Genomic DNA, 14,740 nt, shown 5'->3' with positions numbered 1-14,740 from the left:
GGATAAAAAATTCTACTCCACCGCATCCGTCTCCGCGTGTCGCGATTATCGGGCGTTAGAAATGAAGGGAAAAAGTGTCGAGCGAACCAACCCGCCTAATGGGGGATCGTAGACGTTGGCATTAAACAGTAACGTCCTTCCTGCTCTCGCGCAGAGCTCGAAGCTGTAGTACGATGGAGCAAAATGGAGGCTCGAGTTTGCGAAGAGGTGTGGAGAGAACCTGCTGCAGATTAATGACGCTCTGTCAGTGGCATTCGGTGGCTGTGGATAGCCGAGGCGCTTATACGTCCGAACGCGTTTAGCCCTTCCGGAGCGTATCCGTTATTTGCTTTTCTCTCTCTCTCTCTCTCTCCTCTGCCTTCCTGCTCGTTAAATTCTTACGATTAGCATGACCTTCGGACGGAGGCCGGCTCCAGCTGAATGAATAATTAAGAGTTTATTTCCCGCGTCAGATAAAACTCGCGTTCTCTCGGCCCCTTGCTCCCCGCGTGTTCCCAACTCCATTACATTCCTTCGGGGTGAAACGCCCGGCACTTCAGTGCTTTCCTCCGCGCAGCAGGTATAAAAAGGTAACAAATGTCGGTAGATTTAATTTCGATCGATCGTCGCGCTCCGTTCACCTGCGTGTTGGTCACAGTTCGACACACGCGTACAAAGATTGAGAAAAAAGGCTTTCGATTTCCGACCTCAATTTATTCCCAGTCACCGAGAACAGAGTCCTAAGCGTGCAGCGGCGTCAACCGGCAAACTTTTTATTATTTCGACTCCGCGCCCCCGAGATCGCCGGTTAAATGGGAAGCATTGCCGTCCCACGAAACCGCACGGAGAATACAAAATAAATCGAGCACGCGAAAACACATAAAAAAACAGGCTATCGCGAAACGATGGAGAAACGAAAAGGGACGAAGCAGCAGGCGAAAGAGAGAAATTTTCCGCGAACGTAATTGAAAATCAATGAGCTCAGAAGTGCGCACACTTTGGACGTACACATTGAAACGATGATATTTATGGATTCGGCGCGGTGATACGGGCACGTATGCTCTCCGAGGCTCCCACCGCGAGAAGGCACAGAAAATACGTGCCCCGCCGTCGTATCCTTCGATCCCTTCGCTCTCCGCCCCTGCTCCAACGAGACTTTCTTCTAATGCACGTGTATTTGTATACACGCCAATATTTCTAATATATGACGCTACGTAACCGGATATATGGATTCGCATAACTCCACACCGAACTCCATAGCTGTATAAACATGCCTTAATATTCGTACATAAATATATGCGCGCCTGCTCAGGTGCAGCCGGAAGGCAAGGAACTCTATTCCTGTGTGCAGAGTGCTCGATAGAGCTTCGGGAGGCTCTTCAACTTCGTACACAGAGCTCGGAACACGTACACACACTGCGAGAACAGTTGAACATTGGAATGACGTCGAGACCCAGTGGGCCATCAAGCTTCCATCATCCACTCAAGAGTCTGCTTACAAACCTGCAACCAAAATCCGAGTGATTCGTGAGACTGAAACAACACGTGAAACTTATCAGGATTTCGGGGATCGCAGAAGCTACGGGAGTTGCCGAGTTTCGCGCGGGATGTCACAATTTTTTGGCAAAAAAAATTCGCCTCGCGGGCCGGAAAGGCCGGAAGCTAATTATCGATGGTTTTCGCATTCGTTCATCGCGCAGCTCGACATTTTTCTTTTGTGTACACAGTTATCTATAAGTGGAATTTTCAATGTTACTTCATGCAAATTCATACGCGGCTGCAGCAAGTTTGTATAATGTAGAAGCAGAGTGCATACCAAAATTTGTGAGCCGGCTCATGTACAGGGTGGACCTGCATCGTCGGCTGCGTACCGCGATCGAACAAACTGCGCGGAATGTCTCGTTCGTGGCGTCGTGACGAGCTCGTAGCCGGAGTCGATTCGATGGGAAATCGGATCATCGGGCTTGGCGGCTTTGAATTCCACCGTGCGGATCTGCAGCCGTAGGACGACGTCGAGTTCCGATTCAGTCACGCACCCTGTGCACCTGATTGAGTTGAGATCTACGTAGCCCTGGGGTAAATATATTAGCATAAAAGTGAAATTCTCGGGGGATCGCGCGGCGACGGGCGTGGGTTTCATTGCCCGAGGGCACTGCGAGCGATCCCAGTTCCTCGCTCGCTCGGCCGCGGTACATCTGCGAAAGTGTATTTGGAACGATGCTAGACTCGAGAGAACGAGACCAGTCGAGGCTACGTAAGGATTTATTCCAAGTTAAGATTTATTTATAACTTGTCGGATGCACGCTAAAAATTCAGTGTGATGGCGGCCCTTTATGCATAATTTTATGTATGCACGCATACGTGAGATTGGAGCTTTCCCTCTGTTCTTCCTTTCGTGTATTGAACTAGAGTCGTCGTCGTCGTCGTCGTCGTCGTCGGTTGGCGAAAAAGGAGAATCGCGGCACCGGCTTCTTTCTCCTCTGGTTTGTCTCCCTTCCCCGCGCATTTACATATGGATACGATTTATACACAGAGCCCGACGTTTCCAGGATCGAGTAATTCCGTTTACATATTTATTGTGGAATGAAAAAAGCCCCCGTTCGTCCCTGTGCTCCCCGCACATGCTCGTATTATCGTCGCCTGTTCCACAGCTCCCTGCGTACACCCCTCCACGAGGCGCTTTGCTTCCGTAAAGTTCTCGCAGTTTCACGCCAATTCTCCACCGAGACCCTCTTACCCTCGGAATTCTCGGCTCACTATCCGCGTTTGCGGTATATATTAAGGAGCTGCTTGGATGCAGAATATGCAGTGTGCGTTCACCCGACGACGCGGCACACGTACCTACGTGTAATACGAGCGATATGTAAACTCCGTCGCGGGCATTACTTCCAACGATAAGCCGTGCACATTCGTGTATCTCCGCTAGTACAAACTTAATCGTACTTACATTCCACGAATATTCCATCAACTCGAGCCCACTTTTCGGAGGATTGTCGCACGGTTATTCGAGCACTGGATTATCCTGTGTATTTTCCGAATAAGCTTTTCGTTGAGCACTTTCATTTCGTTCGTAATTTATAATTGATGGTAATAAGAGCGACGAAAAGGCTCCGGCAAGTCGGAGGGATCGAGTTATTCGTATTTCTTTCTCCTCGCGATTTGTAGCTGCGTTTCGAGCGATGAGGAGCCGCGTGCTCGTGCATTCGTGAGCGTCAGAGCTGTTATTTGTTGCGTATAGTAAACGCCTATTTCGTGACAAGCATCGTACAACCGTGTGTACCGGCATGACGATATTTGAATCGCGATAACGATTTTCTCTCTCTCCCTCCCTCTTTCTCGCTTTTCTCCATACACGCGAGCTTTACTTTTGCCGGAACAAGATTATGAATGGCTCTATTAATCTAGCGCTGGTTCGTCGTTCTCTCGTCTCACCGCACGTTCGTCCGCGCGTCCTACGTGTGCAACGGGCGCACTGTTCTAACAGAGTACGTGCATACGGTCACCGGCAGAGCCTCGAGCTTATCGCCTCGATTCCTCTCGAAAATCCCCGCGTCATTCTTATCCCATTTTCCCAACGTTCCTCTATTTTCCTTCGTCCTTCGTCATAACGTTTCATCTGCGAATTAACATCAAACATCAATTAATTACAACGAGAAATAAAAAATTTCACATTCGGAGTTCTGACTCGTAATTTTGGTGAAATTTAAGGAAAATTGCGAGACTTACCTGGTATCTTGACGTATCCTCTCATTGGTCAAGCTCGTCCCGATTAGTAGATTTTGACGGTGTGTACACACCGGCAATATTGCCAGTGTCCGTGTACCTGCGCGTACCCCGCTCGCCCGAGGCTGTGTGCCTTGGCTCGCAACAGCTAATTAGCGTTGAACAACGAGTGAACGAGTCAGAATACATAGAGCTTGTGGCTGGTGGTACATGCATATGCGTACATACCGGGATGTATGGACTCGGCCCCTATACAAAGGCTTGTTCGACGTGGACGTTGCCGAATGGACCAGACATGAGCCCAAACTCTCTATTGACGCGCGTTGAAAACTGCTGCTGCTGCTGCTGAACCTGACGCTTGTATTTGACCCGGCCTTTCAGTACGTCACTGCAAATTGCGCGTCCACAGTAGGCCCCCCGATGAACGAGCTCTTTCGAGCGTCACAGCTCACAGCTCATTTTCAAACTATGCGGAGTAGCGAGCAAACCGTTGGATGTGCCAGATCAATCCACTGGTGCAGGATGCTCGGAACTGAAAACGTCGCTATTTTCAGGCGCAGCGGGCTCGCCTTCGAGAGGGAAAATCCGATTGCAAGCCACGCTGTCTCGCGTGTATCCTTCGCTCGTAAATTCTTGCAACAAATTATTCCTTTTGCACTGCGCTTTGCAAACCTGAGCTTCGTCACCTTCCGCATCCATATCGATCTGCTTTCGTACCTCCCCACCGCCAGGCTCGCTTTCCGAACAATAGTATTGCCTCGTTATTCCTCGTTTTTGCAATCGAGACAGCTACGAATAGCTTCGCTCGAAACAACGACAAGCATGACGGAGAGAGTGAATTATGTGACAGCGGATTCGGCGTGATTAACATTCGGAGCTGAAAGGATTTCGGAAAAGCCCGATTCTGCGCGAGTGCCACCCACGATATTTGACCTAAACTTTTTCATAATCACAAATCCAAGGGACTCGATGCTTACGACGAAATTTCTTTTCGGATTCGCCAAACTTTGGCTCGCCTCCCAATCCAACCGGTTTTTAAACGTCTCCACCGTACACGCGACTCGTTAAAGCTACTACACACTCGTGACTCATTATTCATAGACTATTGTAACGCATACAAGGGTAAAGGACGCGGAGCAAGTGTTAGGACATTTGGCGGTGTGATGTGCTCGATCGGAGTGCGCGTCGGAGGCTGAAATAGCTCGAGAATTTACACGCGTTGTCCCACTCTCTGTTTGCACACGTGTGCAACTCGGCCTTATCATGACTTTCACGCTACAATGGGCAGTTTGAGGGTTTGTTCGTTCTCGGTTTGCGTACACAAGCGAATCTATAGATATTCTCTTGCTCTGGCAGATTAATCTATCCCAGACTATGTTTTGTGTCGTTACCTGACACATTTTAGTAAATGATACGAGAGAGATAAGCTTTTGGTTGTTTCCGAGAGTTCCAACTGGACGGGGGAGTTTTGTCGTTCATTATGTTTCAGTTTCAACGGATTTTCGTATCTTTTAATATCCGTGAGATTCTAATGGAATAATTTGACGTTGCACAGCTAAATATGTGGAAAGTGCCATTTTGCTGTTGTAATAAAAGAGAGGAAACACGTCGCAATGCGTGCACGTTTTTCGACTCCGTGTGCAGAGTTATCACGCGGTGTTCGTACGTGTGCCAACTCCCCGGGAACCGGGGCCCCCACGATGCTGGCAAAAAACCCATTAAAACACCATTAAAAACCTATTAAAAGCGACGCGTACAAGTCGCTCGTGGTTGAATCACGTTCGAGCCAGCGCGATACACACTAACGTCAAAAACCAACGTCCCCTCTGGCGTTCGCCCGGGCGGGATGGAAATACACTCGTCGAATGCGCGCGTCAAACAGTTTCCAAACGATGAACAACGATCCTTTGCTCTCCCCGTGCCGAGACCGTGGCCACAATTACTTTGACTCCGATCGACTCTTCCAAAAATGCCTGCTTCGTTTGAACGGAGGTTTCCCAGTCTCTCGCATAATTGGAAACATCTTCGGTACGCGGCGAGACTAAATGTTCGCTTCGAAATCGTCTCGGCGGCTGGGCATAAACTCAATTATTTTCCCAGGCTAATTACTTCCTGGACTCCACGCGCGGGCACGAGTTGCGAGTTGACACGTCGCGTTGACCCGAGGCGTCATTTGAAATGGGATTCGGTCCATCGGCAAATGTTTCTGCCGTCCTGGTGGCCCCTCGTCCATCTCAAACCGTAGTCCGAACATCGAGCCCCCTCAACCGAATGGCATTCCACGAACGACTTGCTCGACTCCCCAATTCCTGAATCCTCTTCACAGGCCACGAATGTCCGAGTCCCCGGAGCATCGAATCGGGGCGTTCTGAAACATAAAAAATAATATTTTCTCACAGGAATTTAGATGAAAGTTTTCGTACGGATAAACGAGCCTGTGCGGACGGTCCGATCTTTATAGCGAACCTGCCGGGCGTCCTCTCAACCGAAAAAAGTACGAGCCGCGGTTTTTCTCAACAGGAAAACGAGGGGCATTCGCGTGTACGCCGTTAGTTTTCATGAAACGACATACGCGCTACAAAGCGAATGTATTCTCCGGTGATGCATATCGGACTGGGTGGAAACTTGAGTTAATGAAGTCCCGACTCCGTGCGAGCCGGCGAGGCCGGATATTAGATGACACTTGGTGAGTGGCTTCCACCAAAACGGGGGAGACACTTCTGCGCTATAGTTTTCATGCGGCAAAAGGGTGGAGGCATTCGTCTATTGAGATATAGAGACAAAACGGTAGCGAACCGTGGCCGAACATCGCACACCGTAGTCGGAGTGTTGAAGATGAATGTGTTGAGTCTACAAATTGTTATATATTTATATATAATGCCAAAACTGAGTATATGCTCGCGTACATAAAGCGTACAAAGGTATATAAATGGGGATGTACATGAGCGCGAGCAGCCTCCGCAGCGTTGCGACTCCGGATCGCGTACACCGGAAGCGAAACGAACGTCTACAGCGCAGAAATTTACTGCGCGGCCAGTCTCGACTCGACTTTCCAGCCCACACACATTTCGACCTAAACAGCTCGCAACACGTTCGGGGATATTTCCTACTAGCACGAGAGTGTGCAGCTTCAACGGGGAGGTGTGCAGTGCCACCGACGGCGGACCCTCCAGCCGCAACAAGCCTGTATAATGATGGAGAGAGTAACGGCTCCCAAAGTACCGGCTGAATTAATTCCACGGTGAATCGGTTGAGCATGCTTGGATACATTGTTATAGATACTCTCCATTCTATTCGCTGTATTTATGTGTGCTGCGAGTGTGTGGGGAATGAAATATAATCGTAGCGTGTTACGAACTCGACACCGGTGTACAGCTCGCTGCAGATATTGCAAGATCCAATTGACGAAGTTTAAACTGTGAATCGTAGTCAGCAAATCGTTACGGATATGTGCACAGATGTATTTGCACTGGGCGCTGCAAAATCCATGAGGCTACGAAAAGTTGAGCAGTTTGGAAACTTGATTGAAATGATACGTCTCATTAAACCGGTAACTCGAGCTCTGGAAACTGGGGGCTGCTTTTTCTTTGTATGCTGCTACCGGGGTAGTATTTGCTTTCTGTTAGCCCCCCTCCCCCCCCCCCCCCCCCCCCCCCCGGAAAGTGTCTGCGTTCGGAGCGGTTCTTCCTTATTCGAGGGATTTTTAGGCTCCTCGTTGAGCTACCGAGACTGGAGGGCTTCGAGCCTTTCACTGGGATCTTTTCTCCTTAAATATTCTTCGAGCATGACAGTGTGATTTGGGTTCAAATGGATTATTTGAAGGCAGACGATTGAATGCAGGGTTGAAGCGTATAGAGTGAGGAATGAGCACGGAGTAATGCTTCCGGTTGATTTTGTTGTTACAGATTATCGATGGAAACACAAAGACGGAAGTGAACAATCGGAAGGATCCCGGGGTATTTTGCGGGGAATCGGAACAGCCTCAAACTTTCATATCGGAGACGAGCTTCGTTCGCGTCCTATTTCACGCTGACAACTTCACCGATCAGACCTACTTTAGCTTCGATTCAAGAGCGGAACAACAGTTCGATATATATTTACGGTACGGACAACATCCGGAGTTATATCCGAATAGACGAGGGGAAATAGTTCCCGGGAGCTACTGCGAACGAGTATTCAACGACTGCAAACTACAGACGTGCTACGTGCAGAGCCCCGCTTATCCGGGAATATATCCGCGAGCTCTTCACTGCAAATATCGACTTAACACGAGACAGCCGTTCATTAAGCTCTACATTGAAAACGAGGAGTTCAACATTGACGGGCAACGCTGTGAGAATATCATGACGTGCCCTATGAGGCCGATAATTTCGGGCTCGGAGCACTGTCCGTACGATTACATAAGACTGTACGACGGCAAGGACGAGACTGCTCCGGTAATCGGGACGTTTTGCGGCATGGGTAAATTTCCTTACAGCATTATCGGGACGAGCGAAAATCTTTACGTTGAATTCGTCTCCTCGCCCGCCGGGCCTCTCCTCAATACGGGTTTTCACTTCAACGTTGGAAATTGGCCTGGACAGATGAAGACGGCTGGGGTGAAGAACGGCACGTGCGATTGGCTGCTGAACAGCGAGGCACTCGCCACTGGCAGCGAGGGCATATTTCTCTCCGTTTCTCACTGGTATCCACCGCACACGAGCTGCACTTATCGCCTCGAAGGTAGACCCGGTGAAATAACGAGATTGTACTTTCCGAGTTTTCGTGTGAACAGGATCGAGTCCCCGATCGTACCGTACGACGGCGACTGCGGCGAGAGCTTGACTCTGTACGACGCGAACTGGCCGGACGACGCTAGAATAATAAAAACATTTTGTGATACATTTAGTAAACCCATGGAGAAACACGATTTTGTTTCTACTTCAAACTCACTCTTTGTTCGATTCGAAAGCAAGACGGGAAGCTATTCCGGCAGCTCGTTGTACTACTGGGCCCATTACGACTTCTTCAACGCAACGAGGTTCGGGGAACCCGTGCCAAACACCGAGTGCGACGAGACTTTTGCCGCCTGGAAAGCCAAGTCCGGACGCCTGCGCTCGCCCCTCAATACTTTGGTCTACAAACGACCCGGCGATCCACCCACCGACTTGTCCTGCACCTACAGCTTCGTCACTGACAAACGTCTCTATGCCAGAGTCATACTGACCGTCGAATCGGTCTCGTTCAAGGACAACAATCCCTACGCCCAATGCGGACACTGCTGGGAAAGTCGGGCCGACAGAATAATCATAAGGGAACCGGGTCATGACTCGGAGAAGGGTCATTGCTTGTGCAAACTCTCGGCATCCCAGCCCTCTCTCAGGATCGTTTCGAGAGGCGAAAAACTCGATCTCAAGCTTCTCGTGGACGGTGCTCACGCCGCAGCGAGTTACTTTAAACAACCGTCTCCATTGTTCGAAGCGAGATACGATTTCGTGCACAGTCCTCTTTGTGGCCCGGCTTTGTTGGCTCCAAACACCGACGGCGAAATAGAATTTCCGCACTACGAGGCTCTCGGCTACGTCACACCACCACGTTCCATTAAGTGCATCTGGGAGCTCAGAGTAAACCCGGAAAAAGATCTTTGGTTGCACTTTGACAAGATCAAATTTGCCTCGAGATCCTGCGAGGATGGTAAACTCGAGATATTTTTGGCTGGTTCGTTGGAGCCCCATCTCGGCATATGCGGTGAAAACGTCAGCTTTGTTCGGGAAATGCCGATATTCGAAGCAGCTAAACTCGGTTCTCCTAATCCCGTTGATGGCGAACCACCACCGGTTGTTATACAATTCACAGGATCGATGGCTCCGGCGAGAGTAGCTTTCAAAATAGCTTGGACCGAATTGTACCACCTTCCAAGGGATGGCTCGGGCGCTCTCAAGACCCAAAAACTCGAAGATTGTGGTTTCCACTGTCCTGGCGATACCGGATGTATACCAATCCGCTTACTCTGTAACGGCGTCGTCAATTGTCCAACGCCGACTTTCGCCACTGGTACTTTCAACATGAGCCTCCTCGAGCCCGACGACGAGGCGGTTGAGACCTGCGGTGGGCCGATCGGCAGCAGTACCGGCAGCGCGGTTGGTCCAGCTGGATGGGCGGGCGCTGGTCTCGGCGCTGGATTAGCCGTCATACTGGGTCTCGCCTGCCTCATCGCGGCCTGTCGTATCTGCCGAAGAAGAAGTCGATCTCGTGACATTCATGTACCTTACTGATTCAACGATTTATCATCCAGCGAAATTCGCTTTCACTGATGAATACGCATCGCGCCTAAAGTGAACAAGTGTTTCCCTCGGAGTGACGAAACTCGAGTAACTGTTGACTGTTAAACGCGGATTACGAGCTAAAGTTTCGAGTGAAACTGCACAAACTGTTACGAGCATTCTCGGATCTGTTCGCACTACGATTAACCAAGTTTCTACACAAACGATCCTTCCATTTGTTTGAAATTCAACGTTGATACTGTCGTTTACTCGCACCTCGGATGTTCAAGATTTCGTACGAATCTCCAAAAATGACTTTGTTTTGAAGAATCCGTTTGCCAAATTTATGACGATCAAAGAAAAACTGTTTCCCAGGGCCAACGCGGCCGAATTAATCGACCTCGTCTCTAATCAACTTGTTTCTATCGATACCGTGGAAACTCTCGATTATCCTTTCATCTCTCTAATTCAGTTTGCTCGCTGTTGCCACGGAGAAACATCCGGCGGTTCGAGGGGAACGTTGACCTCTCAGACAGTGAGAAAGCTTTTCGTGCCCGGGACACGTTCCTTATTCTCGTTTCTTCAGGGAATTCTGGATGCTGAAAAATAAATAAGATTAGATGAGAGAGAGAGAGAGAGAGAGTGTGTCAAAGATGGATAGTGGGACAAAGAGAGATGAATGATACGCGAGTACTCAATCGATTAAGCCCCGTTAGCTCCAAACTTTACTACCCTAAGTTATACATCGAGCCGACGCATTTCATCGATAAGCACACAGTCTAAGAAGAGTACCCTCGTGATTAACCTCTCTTACACACACTTATATTGTTCTCGAAGAGAGAGAGTGAGAGAGAGAGAGTGAGACAGGACGAGGAGAAGATCGATGGATGACCCGAACTGGTCTCGCTATCTCAGCCCCTAAATCTTGATGAGACACGTCGTTTCTCCATAGCCTGCGAGCTGTGGTTAGCAATGGGGGAGGGGGCAGGTGGGGAGGATCGTTTGCACGATAATGGAGCGTGATTCTGGTTCACCGGGCGACTAACTACGATATACCTACGATAGTGTACTCGTGTACAGGAGTCTTCTGTTGTACATGATATTCCGCGTGGTATAAGTCAGGCATTGAAACGCTCTGGAGGTAGATCGTTTTCCTGAATTGCTCGAGCTGTTCAACGAGCCCCGAGCTAATCTCGATAAGCTTTTACCACAAAGATACTTCCTTCAGAGGAAAATCATTTTTTTATGTTCTACATTCCGTCTTCGCGTGGTCGAGAATCTATCCTGATTCAGTGGTACACGATCGCATCGAACTTATTGAACTATCGATCGATATGGGCGGAACAGAAATGCAAAAAGATTCCAACGTTAGATGGCCCCATTCCGAGAACGTGGGTTCGATGACATTCTGGCTACGGATAGTCTCTTCAAGCCCAATGAACCACCCGACTAAGTGCATCATACACGAGACCAATTACGCCTGCTCACATAGCCCATCAACTTCTCGAGCCTGTTCTCGATACAATCAAACTTTCAGCCAATGGAACGACGTAGCAGAACGTTTTCGAACGTTCTCATACAACCACATAACTGCGGGTGTTATGAAGTTTCTATTACGTTAGAACATCCGATACCGACGTGATCTGAGGAGTAAATGGAGAGGTTACGCAGTGGCTTCCACCGCGAGCACATGACTCACTCAGATTGTATACTATCCTGTTGCGTTACACATGTACAGTGATAACCGTAGGAAGCCTAACGAGGTATCATCGAGAAGCGGAATCTCTGCAAATGAGCTTCATCGACACAAAGATATCACATTGCCGTTTGTTTGAGAGAATCCGAATCAATACTCGTGCACAAACTTTCCTGTCTCTGAACAAGGAGCAAAGGCAGTTGACCATCAACATTGTACGTCATCGTTCACTTGCTCAACGTCGAATCTTCCATCTGCAATGAAAAGACGAATTATATTATGAATGTGTGATGGGGAAAAATTCTGTGATGTAAGAAAATCGACTTACGAACGGTTTAACGAAACTCCCGTGCATCCAGGACCCTCCGTTTTTATTGATACTGCAGTTAGATCGAAAACATTGACCCGAAAGGTTCCGATGGAAACTTAACTTCGACGACGTTCCATATCACTTCAGTGAAATGTTGCTGTCCATCCTCGGGGCAAATTTTTCTGATTGGATACCCATCGTAAACTCAGAAATAGGACAATCCTCGTACAACAATGTTACGACCTGATGAAGATCGACGAAATAAAAGAACTGTAAATATTTATCCACCGACTAGAAATACTTGTGGGTGAGTATCGACGTAGGAAGGAAAAACTCAATAACAGAAGCGATATTGTGTTTTTTTCCCATTAGCTGTAAGAATAAAATTAAAGATTGTTCGATTAAAAATATAAACGACGGAGTTTCGATCGCATCGATCATGTTCCATGCGCAATGAAGGATTACGAAAAAAAAACGTCTCAAGCTTCGATACGACGTCGCACTTGTACATATGCCATATTTACGTAGCTGCGTGGGGCCGAATAATTTATTTCATTTAATAGTTGAATAATCAGCAATTAAATTCCCATGAAGCTCTGTATTCACGCTCACTCTCTTCGGGGTTTGGTGTACGCAAACTCATCGAGTATACATCACGATTTTGCTAACTTTGTTACAGAACAACGAGCGTTGTTTTGACATTGAATATCAATTAGAGAAATCCCCGAATACGATAGTGTGGCAAACAACGAACGTTTATAGAATACGCTATTTTCTAAGCGCAAGTACCTTCAGTTAAGTTTGTCTTTTTCTATAGCTATCTATCGCGAATCGTCCTACAGAGTGGGACCATCGCCACTGTTCGCTCTTTTATCAGATGCACCAAAGATTCCGTAGTCATTATTCTCTGTAGACATTGCACTACATTCCTTCTGGAGCTCTTCGACATTACGAACTTAAGTACGAAAAATGTTGTTAGACCGAGCGAGCATCGTTTGGACCCGGCTGAACGCTCTTCAGCAAATTTTTCGCTCATTTTTTTTTCAATTATTCCAAATCATTTGTAACGACAACTCTATTAATGACTCGAACGACAAGTGTCTCAACTGTTGATGGACTAACCGGCATACCGCGTACGAAGGTTTACACTAGTGTGTGCTACGGTACGCCACGAATATAGCTGCCCGCACGGTTGATCGTCGATCGTCTTTACAGATAAAACGCATTATTGTAATTATTGTAATGATTCGATATGATTATATTTTTTACTAATAAAGGTTTGCCTCGATGGTGAGGTGAAAAAAAGCATCTCCTGGGAGAATTCAATATTCTTTTGAGTGATTTTGAAAGTTGGAGGATTCTGGTCATCACCTAATTCCATTCTCACATTTTCGTCGACTGCGCATCCGAAAAGAGGAAACCGGAAATTAAACTGCATCGACATTCATTTTCTACTCATCCGCAGTGATGTCAGCAATTGAGAATTCTACTGGAATAGTCGGACATTTTGAGGCCACGGAATAGCAAGTTGATGAAAAAAAAACTCTTGTTTCTTTCTCTTTCTCGTTCTCTTTGCTGCTATAAGGCGAGAGAAGGCGCAAGATTACCGGACGGGTTTCCGGTCGCAGAGCACTAAAGTGCCTCCGGCTACTAATTCCTGCGGTTTTCGCAGTCTCTCGCAGCTCTTTTGATACATCTATATGTATATCAAGGATAAAGCTTGGTTATCATAATGATTTATAGTCTTTATCTTGGCCGAGCCTCCCTTCCACCTAACCTGCCAACCTCATAGTCTTCCCGCCCCCCCCCTCCCCCCGCCCCGCTTGCCTCTTCTTTTCCTTCATTTAGCGCGTTCCTTTTCAGCCGCGCACCTACCATTTTCCTTCTCCACCGAACTTTTAAACGAGGATTATTATCAACACGCCACCATTGCCCGCGACCCTAATCTCTTAATCCGTGCAAATCCCTGCCTCGTTTTCTTCATCATATCGCTCGGGAATGGACCGAAAAGCTTTTACCTTTATGAATAAAAATAGTGAGATCGTGCAGTTTTTTTTTCGCGAGAGAGCGCTTAGATTTTTCTCTTCGTTCACAATCATTATCTTTATGGAGGAACATATGTTCCCCGGAAAAATAGCGTCATTGCTCACCGAAGCATTGAACCTCCCTCGCATACTGATTTTCCCTTAAAAATACTAAAACGTCAGCTCTTTTGTCCACCAAACTATTCGAACGCCAATGCTCGCTTGTACGAGGAAAAAAACCGAGCGAATTCCAATCCTTCCCCGCATTATTCCACGACCTATTTCCCCATCTATTAAGCTCAATCGATTCGGACCGATCGACTTTCCCCTCATTCAACAGCAGCAATTAGCGGTAGTTTCGCAGTGCGCCGCAGAGAAGATTCGGCCCTGGAAACCTCGTCCGTGCGCTCTCTCTCTGTCTTCGAACTCGTACAATGCTACTCAAACTATTCCGATTAAAGGCATTCATTGTTGGACTCCTGAGAGGCCCCGCGACGCGGACGGAAGACGTTGCGAATTTCACAATGTATCCACGAAGGAAGAGCCCCCAAACGAGGAGAGAACTTGCGGAACGCGAACTTCGCCATTTCTGCTCATCTGTATCCTTTCTCGTTTTGTCCTCATCGCTCAGCTTCTCATCATGGTTATAAACCGTGTATATATGCTGCCCAATTGTTCGGGATATCCAAGGAAAAGGCTTTCTCCGCAGCATCGAACAGAAGCCGAGGCGAACAACCTAATAATCCAATTATCACTCGGGTCCGCC

At 47.9% G+C, this 14,740-nt stretch overlaps 1 protein-coding gene and 1 long non-coding RNA gene across 2 annotated transcripts in view; one reads left to right on the top strand and one right to left on the bottom strand.

The window, feature by feature from the left end:
* The window catches only part of LOC122414690 (cubilin-like), a 29,549-nt gene extending 16,291 nt beyond the window's left edge, over positions 1-13,258 (top strand). Inside the window, exon 3 of the mRNA XM_043426223.1 lies at positions 7,608-13,258. Within this exon, the coding sequence (XP_043282158.1) occupies positions 7,608-9,956 (2,349 nt within the window). The 3' untranslated portion in view covers positions 9,957-13,258. The remainder of the gene's footprint in view (positions 1-7,607) is intronic.
* On the bottom strand, positions 872-4,011 carry LOC122414693 (uncharacterized). The gene is made up of 5 exons (XR_006261801.1): positions 3,931-4,011; positions 3,706-3,850; positions 2,927-3,595; positions 1,796-2,820; positions 872-1,482 (listed from the first exon to the last, which is right to left on the bottom strand). It is a non-coding gene; the product is annotated as an uncharacterized lncRNA (long non-coding RNA).
* Positions 13,259-14,740: the final 1,482 nt, after the last annotated feature.

Source organism: Venturia canescens, chromosome 8, assembly GCF_019457755.1.
Source record: "Venturia canescens isolate UGA chromosome 8, ASM1945775v1, whole genome shotgun sequence".
Lineage (NCBI taxonomy): Eukaryota > Metazoa > Arthropoda > Insecta > Hymenoptera > Ichneumonidae > Venturia > Venturia canescens.
This window is presented reverse-complemented; position numbering and strand designations above follow the sequence as displayed.